The sequence below is a fragment of the Notamacropus eugenii genome, chromosome 1, assembly GCF_028372415.1.
Source record: "Notamacropus eugenii isolate mMacEug1 chromosome 1, mMacEug1.pri_v2, whole genome shotgun sequence".
In the NCBI taxonomy this organism is placed as follows: Eukaryota; Metazoa; Chordata; class Mammalia; order Diprotodontia; family Macropodidae; genus Notamacropus; species Notamacropus eugenii.
Genome location: NC_092872.1, coordinates 490,162,958 through 490,179,745, shown reverse-complemented (window position 1 = coordinate 490,179,745; position 16,788 = coordinate 490,162,958). Strand labels below are relative to the sequence as shown.

The following is a 16,788-nucleotide window of genomic DNA, read 5'->3' as shown; positions in this document are numbered from 1 at the left end:
AAATTGAGTGCTAGATATATGGATCTGGGAGGAATCTGCATAGAGATAACCATAGTTGAACACACAGAAGTTGATAAAATCACTAAGAGAGAGAAGGGCTAGTACAGAGCCTTGAGTTGAAGTCACTTAGGAGGTGGAGCAAGACAAAGGAGACTAAGGAGCAGTATCCAGACAGGTAAGAGAACCAAGGGACAGAGAAGTATCATGAAAACCCAGAAAAGAGAGAACAATCAACAAATATCATATGCTGTGAAGAGGTCAAGAAGGATGAAACATGAGAAAAAGGGTTGGTATTTAAGAGATCATTGGTAACCTTGGGGAAATCACAAGGAATCTCAGAAGCCATCTACTTCAAATCATACCAGAAAGAAATCTCTACTCTAAAATATGACAAAAGACCATCCAACTTCTGCTTAAAGTCCTCCAACAAGGGGAAATCCACAACCTCTTGGGAGATTCCACTTTTGGAGAACTCCAATTGTAAGAAAAAAAAATTTTTTTCCGGGCATCAAATATATATGTGCCTTTCTGCATTTTTCTACCTTTTACTCTAGATCTACCTTCTGGGGCCAAACTAAACAAGTATAATTCGTCTTTCGTATTTTATCCTTTTCAGTACTTGAAAACAGCTATTATGTTTTCTTGGAGTCTTCTCCAAGATAAATATTCCCAATCCCTTCAACCTATTTTTCTTTTGACACGAGCTCAAGGCCCATCACCATCCTAGCTGCCTTCATCTGGACATTTTCCAGCTTATCAATACCCTTCTGAATCTCTGACACCAAGAACTGAATACTCTGGAGTATTCTCCAGATGTGGAATGATTGGGGCAGAGTAAGAGAAACTACCACTTCTTTATTCTTAGAAACTATGCTTTTATTAACCATTAATTTTTTTGTTGCCACATTATGCTGCTAATATTGGATTTATAGTTTGCTAAAACTTTTAGATATTTAGATATGCTGTCTAATCACGCCTCTTCCAATATCCCATACTTACAAATTTTTTTTTTTTAGCAAAATGTAAAGTCACATTTATTCCTAATAAATTTTTTCTTATTAGGTTAAATTATCTTATTAGATTCCCAGCTTTAGGATTTGTGAGTGAGAGTGTAAGCGTGAGTGTGAGTGTGTGTGAGAGTGTGAGAGTGTGAGAGTGTGAGTGTGTGTGTGTGTGTGTGTGTGTGTGTGTGTGTGTGTGTGCATCCTTCATACAAGTCAACGATAGTGATAAGTTTGGATGTCAGACCGCAAATGGTTGAGAAGTTAGTGAGGAGAGTGTAAGCAGAGATTAAGTGAATCTCTCAGTTTCTGTACTTCTAGTCCCTTTTCCATATATACTTATTCTCTTTCCAACCCCATCTCATTCATCTGCCCCTCTCTCTTGCATTTATTTCCATTTCCTCTTCTCCTTCCCCATTAATTTTCCTCCCTTGATCCTCCTATGCAGTATTCAAGTCAAACTAATCCTACTACTGCCTCCCTCAAACCTTCTGCTTATCAGAGGCAAAAAAAATAAAAAGCAAGGAAGAAAAAGGAGAGTATCGCATAAGTATGACAAGAGTGCTATTCTGTCTGTGACTACACTGAAAATGCTGGATCCTTGTCATTTTCACAAAATTCAATTTCACAAATATTTATTAAGCACCAAGTGGGGTGGAGGGGTCACATTATGTTAGACCCATAGGGACAAAAAGATAAAAACAGTTCCTGCTTCAAGAAATTTTTATTCTACATGAGAAAGAAGGAAAAGTGATAAAATAAATACATCAAAGGCGATTTAAGGAGGGAGAAAGCACCAGTAACTGGGGTTGGGGGGAAGGATGGAGAGAATCTTAAGGTCTCCAGAGGAGGTGGTACCAAAGCTGAGCAGAACTAAAGGAAGATTCTGGGATCTGAGATTTTAAAAAAAAGCATTCCAAGAATGGAGGAAGATTTGTACAAATGCACTGAAGTTGAGGGGGAAAGAGTAGAATGAGATTGTGGAATATCTAGTGATTTACTCTGGCTGGAATGTAAAGATTGTGAAAGGGACTAATGTGAAATAAAGCTGGGAAAGGTAGGTTGAAGCCAGATTATGGAGGGATTTAAAAACCAGACACTGGAGTTCATTTTTTATCCTAAAGGCAGCAAGGAGCCACTGAAAGTTTTTAAGCAGAAGAATAACATAATTAGGCTTCTATTGCAGGAAGGTAATTTTGAAAGCTCTGCAGAGGATGGGTTCATTGAAATACTCAACTTATTGAAATTCTCACTGGAAATTTTATTTTCAATATGCCAGGCAGGTAACAGTAGGTAATATCTATTTAATATGATATTCATTTTTTCCCCTTTCTCTTCCACAGCAGTTGGATATCCTTTACAAATTAAGCATGCATTGCCAATTGATTTAATCACTACTGCTCCAGGCCAAATGCTCTACAAGAAATAGATTAAGTTTTGTTTTCCAAAGTACTCAAAGGTGACAGGAATAAACCCTATCAAAATAAATATTGGAAAAACCTTCGGTCATCAATACATAGCAGACCTTTAGTTAGCTTAGTCTACCTTCATCTTAAAAGGTACTAATACTATTTCCACCAAGCTTTAAAAGCAAACAAATTTCAACCCACAGCTCTAGAAAAAATTATTATCCATAAAAGAGTCAACCAAGAAAATGCAAAGAGCACTGGTTTTGGAGTCAGAAGAACTGGATTCAAATCCTGCTTGTCATTTACTACCACTGTGTCCTTGGGTAAATTACTTAACTTCTCTCTGGGTCTCAATTTGCTCATTTGTAAAATGAGCAAGTTGGACTAGGATGTAGTCCTTCCAATAAATCTCTGTCTATGAGTCATGACTGGAAAAAAGTGTTTTTGCACTGTGTAGACTCAGTTCCAAAATTTTCTAAGTCACAATTCTTTCTGAATAGCTCTCATTTTACTGAGGATATAAAATTATGTAAACAAAAAGTAAAAAGGCAAAAAAAGGACAAGGGCTGACTCACATCAGAGTTCTCAAAACACCTGAGATCTATTAAATTTCATGCTCTGAATTTCTTATATTGATGAGAATATTCAAAAGAAATACAAATCAAACAAGAAATATATTCTGTCATGACCAGAAAAGTAGGATTCTGTAAAACACAGCTCATAAATCTAAAAACTAACATTATTTTTGAAGAAGCAGGGTGTAGCAGGAAGAGTACTTGACTTGGCGACTTTAGATGGTGGATAAGTTGCTATTCTTGAAGTCAGGAAGTGCTGGTTCAAATCCCACCTCAAGATACTATTCATTTCGAGCTCTGGTTAAGTCATTTAACCTCTCTTGGCTTGAGTTCTTCATCTATAAAATGAAGGAATTGGACTAGATAGTTTCTAAGATCCTGTCCTTAAGGTTCAGTCCTGGATCTGCTCCTTAATAAAAGAGCTTGTTACCTCCCATTTCTGGGCCTCAGTTTCCTCACCTACAACATGAGGGAATTGGATCAAATTATCTTTAAGGTGCTCCTCCAGCTCCAACAATTCAAATGCCAAATAAAACAGGAAAGTCAACCCCTACCAGAAAGACCTTAAAAGGCTTGCTAGAACAAGCCTATTATGCAATATTTTAGCTTATTCATTTATACTTTTGTAACCTAAAGAAGCCAGAACTATATCAGCTACACAACCCAATTCCCTATATTATTAGTCCTTTCACCTAAGAATGATACCTAAACAAAACAGCAAGATTTCTGTTTACAACATTCTTATCCTGGTCACAATTAATTATGTATTATAAAGAACCTCAAGAGGACTAAAACATATAGAATGATAATTTGCAAGAAAAAAAGTACAAAAGTCCTTTCATGGATTTAAAAAAAACCAAACAGTTCTTGCTTAGTAGAGATTAAAGGGAAAAGGAAAAAAGAAAGCACCAATTTGTTAAGTCTCTCGCCTATGGAGGTATATAATTAGAGGTAAGTTCAACACTCACAAAACAACTCTGGCCAAACCTCACTCAAATTGAAGAAAGAGTTCCTTCTTCAAATGAATTTAAACAGGTTTAAAATCACAGTGACTTTTACTGAAGCTTTTGCAATCTGCTTCCCCTAGTTAAAAAAAAAAATAATCTGTTAGTTTGAGCTAGCTTTGAGAGCGAGATTTGTAATATGGTAAAGGAAAAGAGCAGAAAGTAAGTCTGAACCCCATCAAGAGGGGAATATGACTCAGAGATTCAAAAGGTCTTCAAAATGTTTAAACAAACCAATGGATCTGTGGAAAGACATGAATATTTTCACAAGAGACAGCAAGGACCTCCCAAAGAAAGGTTTTAAAGATCTCTCATTGTCCTTTAAGTATACATAAATCAACTCCCTGTCATGCTTCCCCCAACTCCAAAATCTGGGTATTTGGATGTACAAATTGAGGTCTGGGGATTTCTTTTTTTTTGTACTTAACACAATCATGTCAAGAAATCTGCCAAATGGCAATATTCTCAACGTGGAGTTCTGGGGCAGCTAAGAAGGAATTTCAGAGTAGAAATTAGTAGTTGTTGACAAGCTCGTGGTGAGAAGTTCCAAGTTGGAAGGTGCTAAGAACTGGGAATGAAGTGAGTGGGAATGCTATGGGAGGAAAAGGATGGAAACGTCTGTAACCAGGAAAGGACCCTGAATGTTGCAGATGGCCACATGTTCAGTGATACATAGTAGCGTTCAAAGGCAGCAGTTCAGTGACATCCTTGGAACAAGAGACTTAGAGAAGCTCAAGCACAGGAGGACGGAGGAGGTTCCCGATACCACAAACTAGGGACCTCGGGGTGGGAGGGAGAGGACAGTAATTCCTACGATGGGAGCGTATGGCGGGGGATCTCTTACGACGCTTAAGGCAGGGGGCTGGCACCACTCAGACCTCACTGTTACCGTGAGGTACCGCAGTAACAGCCACAAGGGCCCTAGGAGTTAAATGGAGAAGAGTTTGGGGAGCGGGGTGGGAGAATGCGAGAGATCTCCGTGGAAGGTGGAGGCTTCATCCAGGCTTCTCTCCTGACAGTCCCAACACACGGATGGAAAAGGGGGAAAGAAGCAGGGGATCCACCTCGGGGTCAGGCTTCTTTACACCCTGAACCTGGCAGGCATATGGAGGTGCGCTCAGGCTCCCCATATGGCAGATGTGTGGGGGCAGGGATGATGGGGTGTCCGGATGGGGTGGGGTGGGAAAGTCGACGTCTGCGATGCCAGGCGCGCAGCAGGGAAGGTCGGCCCCGTCTCCAGCCAGGTTCCGACCCCGGGTCTCGTAGGTGACGTAAGGGGTGGGGGGGAGGGTCGGTCTGGGGGGAGGGAGTGCCGCGTCCGGCCCCGCCGCGCCTGCGCGCCTCGCTCACCTCGCACGTCGCGCGCCAGGGCCCGCCACACGGGCGCGTAGTGAATGCAGTGGCCGCACCACGACGAGTAGAACTGCACCAGCCACGCGGCCGAGCTGTTGCCCGTGGCCGCGCGCACGCTCCCGGAGTCCAGCACCCACACGGCGTCCGCGCCGCTGGCGCTGTACAGCCGCGCCCCGGCGGCTCTGACCCCGGACCCCACCGAGGCGAGCAGCAGCATCCACATTAGCGGCGGCAGCGACCACCTGCGGGGCCCTCCGTCGGAGCCCCAGCCCCAGCGCCCCGCCGCCGCCATCTTGGACGCGCCCGTGGGGGGGCGTTGACCTTTCACCCTGGCAACCGCCGTCACGTGCGCCGCCGTCCGCCTAGGCTACGGAGTCTTAGCAACGCCCGGACCCGATCGCTCGAGGTCTCCCGGCTCCGCCCCGGGAGGGAGCTCAGCCCGGGTCGCGGTACCGCCCAGGCCGGACCTAAGGGGCGTGCGTCGGGGGAGGAAGGCGTACTTTCCCGACTCGGAGGCCGGTTTGGTTTGCGGGTTCTGCTCCTTTCACCCCCTCTCCCCCTTCCTCCTCTTGTCTCACCCCCAGCACCCCCAAACCGCGACCTGTTGGGAGAGGTGCGGGGGTGGCTGCGGGAGGTGCGCTGCTAGATAACCCATCCTCCGGCCTCAGCTCTCCCGGGCGGAGTCCAGGCGCAGCCGTTCCGTTCTCGAGGCCTCAGTTTCCCCATTTGTCACTTAGAGATTGTGGCTCCTTCCGGCCTTATCACCCGATATTCCGCTCCTTGGGTGGTGACCTGGCCTGAGGACCGGCCCTGAGGCGTAATGACCCAGCCGGACTTCTCTGACCCCATCCCTCCTCGTGGTCCCCTTGTTGTGGAGCTGTGAAGCCGAGAGCACAGATTTGGTCCTTTTTGGCCCAAGCCCTGGGCTTTGTGACCCTGAACAAGTCCCTTCTCCTGGCTTCCATCTTCCCCGTCTTTGTAAGGAGACTCTGGTCTTTTCCAGCACCGGGGCTGTCACGGTGCCACGGGTTTTGGAGCTATGGGGCTCTTTCACAAACACTGAGTACTTAGAGACAGCTTTTTAGTTTCTCTCTCTTGTCCTCTAAAGTTAGTTGCTATTGTGCCCGGTTGTAAATTTAATAAGTTAAAAGTTATCTGAGGATGGCTGTACTCTAGAGGTTTGGGGGCAAGGTGGTCAGGCTTTGTGATTTCCACTGATGAGGAGGCATCTCGTCCTGGGTGGTTAAATGTTACTAGACATCTTTGGGACGCTACAATGTTCTTTAAAACATTGGCTCAGGAGTCAGCTTTGTTCCTAGAGCAGAGGAGTAGCTTTAATTTAGAGGAGTTTAAGACTCATGTTCAAGTCCCATCTCTGCTTTCAGTTTATTATGTGACCTTGATCAGACAGCCACCCTCCCTGGGCCTCTGTTTCTCAACTATAAAATAAGTACCACTAGTCAATCTAGAATGTCCAGATTTTTCATGTTCTGTATGATGATTAACTTCAAGAATATGGATGTGCTTTCTCTTGCTTAGCTCACAATACCTAAAATAGAGCTCAACAGGGAAAAAAAATTAAACAAAACAAACTGATAAAGGAATGGTACAGATTTTAAAACACCCTAATTTTTTAGGGGAGCCCTCCCTGGTTATTTGATAACCCCATCTTATATCAATGTTTGCACAGAGAAAAAGGAACCTAAGTCTAACCTGAATCACTGCTCCCTCCAGTAAGGAAAGTATCATTTCCTTTGGCTCAAAGGCACTGTGTGAAATTCAGCTTCTAAAGATCACACTCCATCTCTTATTCTGTGGGAATTTCATAAGCACCAAATGTGATTAGACTTTCCACATTATAGATCCCTGTTGTACATATATGCCCCATACATACCCCAGGGTTTCAAACAAAGATGTGAAGGAACCCTGGTATCTACATGTGTTCGATATTCCTGCCTGCCCAACATAATCACTAAGCCTTAAACTGGTAAGAAGGGCTGTCTGACATCTTTTGTGTGGGAGGGAAAACTCCAGTTTAATGAATGCTTTTGTGATTCAAATTAATTTTAAGTCAGGCCCTTCTTAACTAGCTTTGGTGGCCTTCATTTATATTTTATGAGCCTGCCTATTCTAGCTGCTGGAGCTAAAGGAATCAAAGGAAACCGTAAAGTTAGTTTGATGCTTTGGGATTTAAAGCCTCCGGTGGGGAAGGCATTTTCATGGGCATTTTATGCAGGAGAGGCACTGCTAAATGTGCAATGCTGAAAGAGACAGATTACAGGAAAATTAAATGTAGGCTTTAACTGAGAAATAATCATTTTCTATGAAAGATAATGACTTCTCTTGAGGCCAGTATCAAGATTTATTGGCCCAAGAGGTTAATATTGATCAAAGCCAAGGCAAGGAAAATATTAGACCTTGAAGTAGAGTAATCTTGATATTGAAGTCTTGCCACTGACTGAACAGGTCAATATATCTGGATGCCAAAGCCCAAAGCTTTGTACACATAATGCTGGATGAGATTAAATATGTCTAACACCTTCAGTGGATATACTTTCTCTTCTCTGGCCCAAGTCATTTTGTGGCTGTCCTTCCTCTACATATGAGAGGGTTTAGGCATGGGTTTTTATTATTTCAAAAGTGGTAGTTCCTTCCCCATGACAGAGTCATTCAAGGGCAATACTGGAAAGACATCAAATCTTCCATATAGATGCCTCTGAGCAGCTTGGTCACATAGGTAAATAATGTTTATGAGAAGCACCTTGCTCCAGTTGTGTATCTGCACTATCAATCCTTATCATTCAATGCCAAACCAATAGCCGTAAGACTGAAAACTATTGAACTTGAGAGGGATCTGTGGAGTTTCAATATTGGAGATTTATTACTGTGCCAAACTTGTATGTGTAAAATACATAATTCTGCCCATATGGACTCATAAATCCAAAGGAGTCAGCAATAAATAGAAAAATAAAAAATTACAGACTAATTTGTTCAGAAAACTAGGAACAAATCAATATGAAAGCTAAAGCTCAAAGTACTTACATTTTCAAATTTTACAGATAAATGGACACATTTTTCAGCAAATCTTAAAATTTGAGCTTTAAATTTTATTTTAAATATGCATAAAATTCATATTCATTACTTTATCTGATACCACTTTAAATAAAATCCCCTGAATCATTAGTACACTAATTTTATAAATAATCTCAATCATGTGCCATACTTAAATAATATTAACTTGCCATTGTGTGACCTTGTACAAGTCACTTTGATACCCTGGGCCTCCACTTATCCCCATCTGCAAAATGAAGGGGTTGGAGAAGATAAACCATTAAATGTCTAACAGTTTTGACACTATGATTCTAAGGCTTCTTGAGTCTTTATTTTCCCCAAATATTATATTCCTAATTGAATTAGAAAAACCTTGCCATAAATGAAACTTAATATCCAAAGATGCCACAGTCTTACTACAAATTAATATAGCACACCAAAATCACAATTCAAGGAGTTAAATTAGGAGAGTTGCAATACAAAATGATTCTTCACTTTACAAGACAATAGCAGGTAAAAAGCTAGTTCTCATGGTATATAAAATATTACATAAATATTAGATGCACACCACTTTTCAGGGACACATTCTTTGTCAGTCAGAACAAAGTATACCCGGCTTGTGTTCATTACTGTCTAAATGAGTTCCTATAATTGTTTTTAAGCCCATCAAGCATAAACATACATTATCGTTGAGTCATTTCCCTATGTTTTAGACCACAACCTCTAAGATTCATAAAAAGAAAGGAAGAAGGAAAGAAAAAAAAAACAGCCATGTGAATTTTGGATGGAATGTTTTTGCTTTGACTTTGCCATTAGTATTCACATTGATTGCAAAGACAACTGTTGTTGTACTTTTAAAAGGCTCATCCTATAACTTCCCAACATAAATAGGTAGTCATCTTCAAAAATCAAGAATAATACTTTAAACTCTATTGCTCTCTTTCACTTCCATGCCTGACAACTGATGATGAAATGTGTCTAGGTATGTCTAAGAGAGCAGTACATGACTTCAGTTCCTGTCTTCATTGTGCCTGCCCATGATAAAGCTTCTCCAAAGAGCTTGTGTTTGTAACTCTGCATACATAATCTGATGTGTCTGTCTCTGAGAAGCTGCCACCCAAATCTTCATTTCTCCTCACTCTTTTCTACATGTGTTACATCTCTGGGCAATACTGGAAAACACTTCTACCACCACACATCCTTTGGGCATTTCTTTTACCCTTCTTGCTCCCAAACAAGAAGTCTAATTCCCTGAAACAATGTTCTGGGGCCAATGTTATTTAGTTCTCGTAGTTATTCATATCTCATGGATCTTTGTCCAGGAAATCCTCTTTATTTTTGAATAAACAGCCATTTCCTTGCAACTCTGCCTAAATATTTGTACCAAGGAAAGAAAGAATTGTTGGAAAGAGGAAAAAGAAAACCAAGGACTTTTTGCATATGCAAATATAGATCTTTGCAGAACTGGCAACTGCTGCAAGAAATACCTATAAGAAATTTCTCACAGTCTTTTTAATTTCCTTGTCAATTCATTGGAAGGCTAATAATATTCCACAACCAGGAAATTTTTAAGGAATATTTTTAAGAAGAGAGCCTGAGTCACATAAAAGAGGCAAAGCTATGAAGACAGAATCAAGATAGAACTCACTCTTACCAGAAAACTGAGAACTCTTTCTTGAATTATCCACCCTGGTGGGTAGCCTGTCTCTGTAGACTGTCCTAGGAATGTATATTTCTGCCAATCAGGAGATCTAAAAGTGGTCTGATATGTGATAAAATTTTGGTATTTGTGAGGAAAAAAAATGCCTATTGTCCTCAACAACGTGGGAAAATTCTGATTCACTTGCTCATTCTGAATTTACTCACTATTAATATGTGAACTGGGATTTCATCTTACAAGTGCTAGTGTGAACTACTGTCAAATTCAGACAAGGGTCCATTTCACATCATGTAAGCTGTGTTAATAAAGCCTAGAAAATATGATCTTCCTGCTCGTTAAAGTATTCCACCTTTTAGAACCATTTCAGATCTCAAACCCCTGTCACCAAAAGCATGTCACTGACACTTTTAAATTAACTGTCAGGCCTACAGAGAAATGTCTTTTTCTATGAATATTTGCAGATTAGTATTTGTCTTATCAGCCCCACCCCACCCCCCCAAAAAACAGGATTACTACTTTTTTTTTACTGCTATTATTGTTCTCCAGATTTTACTTTGCCTTGCTTATAAAGTATTATGGGAAAAAACAGCAATTTGTACGGTATTTGTATTACGAGTTCTTATTAGTGATTAGTCTGTGAAACTTAGGAATATAGCATGATTCCTGTAAACAAAGGTTGTTTTCATAATCCTGTGTTACCCATGTAACTAGAAATAAATGAAGAAAATAGTTTGAAGGAAATTGATGAATTCAATCAAAACTGATTAAAGTTACAGTAATAAAATGGTTCTTGAAATCACCCAGGTAAGGCAGGGTCTCCATCTTTCAGCTATGGGTTTGCCTATTCAACCTCTGTGGTTACTTTTGTTTGATTCTGACTATATTTTTCAAACGATTACAAAGTTGTATTTTTCTTCTTTCTTAGTTATAATGTGTCTTTTTTTCTATTACCATTATCAAATCCTTGTTACCTTGTTCACTCTAAAACAGGTTTTTAACGTCCATTTCTCCAACCCCCAACAGGTCCATGGATAAATTTCAAGGGGACACTAAACTTGAATGGGGAAAAAAATACATCTTTACTTTCACTACTAACTGAAAATTAACATTTCCTTCTATGAGTTAAAAGCATTATTATGAAAAGGGGGTCCATGAGCTTCACTAGACTTCCAAAGGGGTCCATGATACATGCAAAAAAAAATACTAAGAATCTCTGCTCTAGAAGCTATACCTTTCTTGTATCTACTTGGAAATTGCCTTAAATTGACACTCCTAAATATATAAAAACCAGAAGAAAACCACAATATATCTCATTTAAAAATCCATTTCCTGGTATCTGCCTTATCTTTAGGCCAGGATGTTTTCTGTGACCCTCAAAAATATTTTCATATTTCCCTCCATAGCACTAGTCACACCAATAAGATTTTTCTATCCTGTGAGAACCAGAAAATTTAAACTTGTGATAAAAAGTTACGAGTAGAATTAAAAAAAAAAATCATTGACCTCTTAAATAAGGAACTCACACCCTGATTCTTCTCCCCATCACCTCCCATTGGCCCCTCTCCTCCTACCCCTGCACCAAACACTTATTTGATTCTTGCTTCATCCACTGTCATTTCTCCCTTTTCCATGTCACTGGCATATGTGTGGTCTGTAGAAGCAGTTATTGGAGAGGGGACTGTCAGCGATTTTGTTTTCATAGTGAGCTCCCCCTCACCCGTAGGGGTCACACAGCGGCTGATAGACAGGGAAATATTCTGCTCTCTGGCAAGCTCTGCAAACACAGCTAAGACATCCCAGAGGATTTTTTTGGTCAGTTCAGTGGACACAGAATCTACAATTCCATATGTTTTTTGTCTAGGATCAAGTTGGGAGCCCATAACACTATTTTTAAAGTTGATTTTTTTCTCTACCATTGGATCTACATCTTCAAGTAACTTCTTAGCCTCATTTTTTATAGGTGCCTTATGCAATTGTTCTTTTTGGCTATTTAAGCATGCTGAGAAATCTTTATTTAAAAGTTTTTCAGACTCAGACTGAGCATGGATAAAGCAGGACTCCATCTCTGTAGGTTGAAATGTCAGGGTTACAGGATGATTGGTTACTGGTGTTATTGAGCTATCATTATTGTTAAACTTTGTTTCTGGCTTTTTCTCTAAAAACCGGTATTCTGCCCTGATCTCATCATAGCATTTACTACTCCTTAAGGAGGGTTCATAGTGAACTGAATCTTGGTTGCTATGTTCCCTTGACTTTTCTGTACAGTCTGCCAAAAGGTATGACATTTGATCTGATCTAAGTAACTCATCATAATACATGTCATACTCTGAATGTTTTACTCTTTCCAAGTCCTTTTTGTGATCATCCTTTGCTTTATCATGTTCCATATTAGTCCAGTGTTTTCCTTCAAAATGGCTTGTCTCTTTGAATTTCAGATGTTCTCGTTGTGTATGTGTCACCTCTTCTCTATTCCCTGCATCATTCATTGCCAGTGGATTCTTCCCATCTTCACTTTTGAATGTTTTTAAGAATAATGCTGGACTTTTACTGGCACTTCTGGACAACGTAGGACTGGACCAGCAGCTCACTTTTTGTTTCCTTTTGACATCCTGCTGTGGTTCAAGATTCAAGAGTTCCTCTTTCTTTTCCAAACTCCTTTCTCTCCTTCCATCCCACCCCAGTGAGTGTTCATCCAGAACTGAGTAGGAATCCCCTAAATCCAGACGTACTGGAGAAAATTCCTCTGGTAATATCTCATCAGATAAAGAAGATAACTCACCAGTTTGAATAGATGAACCTTCCTCTTGTGCATTCTTTGAACTTTCTGGAAATACTACTTCTTCTGGCAGAGAAGGGAAATCTTCTGAATTGAAGTCAGTATCATTACCATTTGCCCAAAGCACAAGGTCAGGAGGAGGAGAAGGGAAATCTTCACTGGGGAAAGAGGAACCCTTCTGGGTTGGTGATGGGAGGCCAGCACTTCCATAGGAAAGCACTTCATCAATAGGAGATAATATTTCAGATAAAATGCCACCATGGAGAGTAGGTACACCATCTCTTTTGTTATGCATGGAGCCATCAACCCTAACAGTTGGACAGTGCTCAGCCTCAGGAACCAGCCCCTTGGGTGACCCAGAAGGAGATATCACCACCTTTTGGCCCTCTGAGATCCTCTGATGTATATCAGATTCATCTGCCTCGTGCTCATACCTTGACTGAACAATTTTCTCATCATGAAAGATCCTGGGGCCAGGTTTAGCAGGTACATTGTTGAAGTCATCTGACAACTGCTGAAAGGCAAATTTACTAACTTTGTTAGAAATAAGCCCTTCTGGATTTTCTTCACATACAGGGTTAGCTTTTTTGACTGACAAGTTTTGTCTTCTCTGTGACATTTCAAAAGGCAGTGAAAGTGGCAGGTTTGGGGATGGAAATGGCATGAAGTAGATTTCTGGGAGAGAAAATTCAGTTTCTTTTTTGCTTGTTCCATCCAACAAAATATCTTTGACTTCAAAGTCTTTCTGATCTTTTTCTTTGCCAAGGAAAAATGCAGGACTTTGTTCTTCCAAGTCTTTATCTGTCTCTGAAAAATCGTCCAAGGAACTGAACATGGGTTCAACACAAACTTCATGCTCTGAACAAGTCTTTTCTTTATCCTCTTTTAGTGCCACATAGGTATCTGCTGAAATCATATCATTCAATTTTTGAGAGGGTATGTCTTGAGACAATGGTAACTCTGTCCATGAAAGGCTTAGCTTTTGTTTCCAGCTGCCAGACAAACTCAAATTAGTTTCAGAAGGACAGTCATTAGTTGAAATATTGTTATTCCCTTGTGTCTTCTGTAAGTCTTGGCAGTTTTCAAAAGAGAAACCATTATCAGGCTGTTTCTCATCACTATTAACTCTCAAAATCAATCCATCTCCTTTACTTGGGGTTACTGATGGATTAGGCAAAGGACTAGAAAACTCAATCACTGGTTGTTGGTCAGTGAACTCCTGCCATTCATTGACATCTGTGTTCTGTGAACCCTCAGCTTCTAAGTCACTTCCTGAAATCAGACTGTCTGAAACATTAACTAGAATGGCAGTCACTTTCTGAAATTCAGAAAAGGATAGATATGATTGACCACTCTCTAAATCTGGAAGTGAGTTGCATGAAGATATTGTACTTGAAGAGAGGGCTTCTAAAGAGGTACTGAGAGCAGATCCTGATTTTAAGGAGTCAAAAGGAGTGGTATCACACTTATGCAAATGGTTTTCATCATACTGAGTATACTCTGATTTCTTCTCTTGATCTTTTTTGCATTCTGGAATATAAATACAAATAGAATTTATTTCAAGAGCTAGGTTTAGGAAGCATTTTAAGAAACAGGAAGATTCATATAATCTTAGAGTACAAATAGTGCTCAGAAGTTTCTAATTCAACCTTCTACTCCAGTATAAAAATCCTATCAAGCCTTGATGGCTTGAGGGGAGAGGGTGGAAATGAGAGAGGGAGGGAGACATGAAGGAGCCAGAAGCATTCTAGTCCCCCTAAGCCTATGGAAATGATACTAAAATAAAAGGTTCAAAAGTAGAAAACTTAGCTGACCAATGAGTCTGACTGATTTTCTTGAAATAATCTTATTTTTTGAGTGAATAAACATTTAGGTGCCCTTTATAAATATGGAACTGCTGATTAGGTCTGGAAAGGATCTTAGAGATCATCTATCCAGCTCACTCATTTTACAGAAGGGCAAGTAATACCCAAGGATGGGAAATGATTTGCCTAAGGTCATGGAGTAAATTAATGGCAGAGCAAGGACTGAAAACCATGTCTTCAGAAAAGGATCTCCCAAGACAAGTTATCTATTAAAATAATAGAAAATTTTATTTTAGGATTATGTGAATGGTAGTAGTTGTTTTAAGGATATGGGTAATCCAAAATTGAAAGCTTTTTAAATCTATCTTATAATACACTGTGATTTAGGATAGAGGGGAGCAGAAAGTTTTAGATTAAAAATCAAAATTAGTCTGCATTTTCTAAGCCCATATCAGCTAGGCAGTGGAGGAAAGTGTAAAAAGCAAGCACCCCAACATACACAGGAGGGCCTGCTATCATAGGTTCTTTGATCTGCTTTTCTAAAAGGAAAGCAACTTTTGAGGGGTCGACAATCACTTTAATCAAGCACATATATATCATTCACTTAGTTCAGAGGTAAAAATCAGCCATCCTGAACTTCAGATAAAATACTGAGAAACAAAAGATCATCCAACAGACAGGGCTTCCAGCTGCCTGACAGATAACTGTCCGACCATACATACATAGTTACCAGAGAGAGAAGCACCCACAGCTGGGTTTTCAAAGGGGGGAGGGAGTTGCTTAGTGGCCCACAAACTTTCTTCCAAAAACTAAGCCCCCAAGCAAAACCTCACCTCAAAGTCTTTATACAATTTTCAGAGCCACAGGGCATCCCAACCCCAGAGAAGCAGTGTCTCATTAACAAAAGGTGTGGGCCTTCTCTCAAATCTTCCCTAATCAAATTGTCCTTAATGGGCAGGTGCATTAATGGGTGAGGAAGATCTTCTTTAATTACATTAAAATAATTAACAATACAAATGCATATACAAATACATATCTTTTTCTAGTTAAAGACTCTTGATTAATTCAACCAAAGGCAAGATTCAATCATAGGCACTTGATTATACTAAAAACAGCAGAAGATCCATCTTTGCTTTCCCTTACAGAAAGTAGTAGAACAAGTACATTAGATGGGAAAATGAAAGATTTTGCCTGATGAGGTAGTGAATTCCCTGTCACTTCAGTTTAAACACTGATCTAGATGTTGGCATTCTCATAGAGGGGATTCACACATTCTACAGAAGATGGGACTAAATGATCTCTAAAATTTGCTCCAGTTCTAGGAGGAAGGCTCAGGCTATTAATTACAGACTAAACCTAAATCTGAGGTTTGAGTACACATGATCCAACTGTCTACTACAAAAATGGGACCTACTTTACCTGGAATGGCAGAGATGTGGCATATCTGGACAGTTTCCAACTGAACTTCTCTAAACTTATCCTTCATCCTGCAAAGACATGCACAGATAATTCACAGAGCTGTTCAAAGGGCTCAGAACAAGCCAGGTACCAAAGGCAGCATAGTGTGGTACAAAAGGATTAGTTTGGAAGTCAGAGCATCTGGTTTTGATTCATAGTTCTGCTACATACTACCTAGATAACCTAGGATAAGTAACATAACCTACCTTTCTGTGGCTCAGTTTACTCATCTATAAAGCGAATAGGTTTGTATTAAATGTATTCTAAGGTCTCTTTTAGTTCTAAAGCTATGATCCTATGTCTCAAGAAGGTCTTCTTTTTCCAGGAAATGAAAAACATTCAAAAAAATATTGCAATAGTCTTTAAGAGTCTGTTATCCATCGTCTACACAGAGATATTTCTTCATCATAAAATGGACCAAACTTCACACTGATTCATATATTAGCTTACATAAAGTCATTTTCAGCAGTATAGGTACTTTGGGTTGCTTATACCAGAATGTTAGAGCTACATTTGTGACTGGGTCAGAGGTCAGTTTATGGTAAATTTTTTCCCTCATAGGGTTTCAGAGCAGGCAGCTACTTCAGTAGTATGATTAGAGAAGCAACTGAAAACTGTCCATGAACTGAAATTCTCACCAATAGAGTCATTAATGGATCAGATGACAGAGTTATGAGCATTGTCTATGGAATATCT

General features: G+C 40.0%; 2 protein-coding genes across 10 annotated transcripts in view; both read right to left on the bottom strand.

Annotated features, from left to right (window-relative positions):
* QSOX2 (quiescin sulfhydryl oxidase 2) overlaps nt 1-5,668 on the bottom strand; it is a 79,008-nt gene extending 73,340 nt beyond the window's left edge. Inside the window, exon 1 of one of the 2 annotated variants that reach the window (XM_072632973.1) lies at nt 5,340-5,668. In XM_072632973.1, the coding sequence (XP_072489074.1) occupies nt 5,340-5,634 (295 nt within the window). In that variant the 5' untranslated portion in view covers nt 5,635-5,668. The remainder of the gene's footprint in view (nt 1-5,339) is intronic. The other variant, XM_072632972.1, reaches the window with a different exon arrangement.
* Nucleotides 5,669-8,199: 2,531 nt separating this feature from the next.
* CCDC187 (coiled-coil domain containing 187) overlaps nt 8,200-16,788 on the bottom strand; it is a 116,182-nt gene continuing 107,593 nt past the window's right edge. For all 8 annotated transcript variants that reach the window (XM_072632966.1, XM_072632967.1, XM_072632963.1 and 5 more), the window contains 2 exons: nt 16,054-16,121; nt 8,200-14,359 (listed from right to left, as the gene is read on the bottom strand). In XM_072632966.1, the coding sequence (XP_072489067.1) occupies nt 11,640-14,359; nt 16,054-16,121 (2,788 nt within the window). In that variant the 3' untranslated portion in view covers nt 8,200-11,639. The remainder of the gene's footprint in view (nt 14,360-16,053; nt 16,122-16,788) is intronic.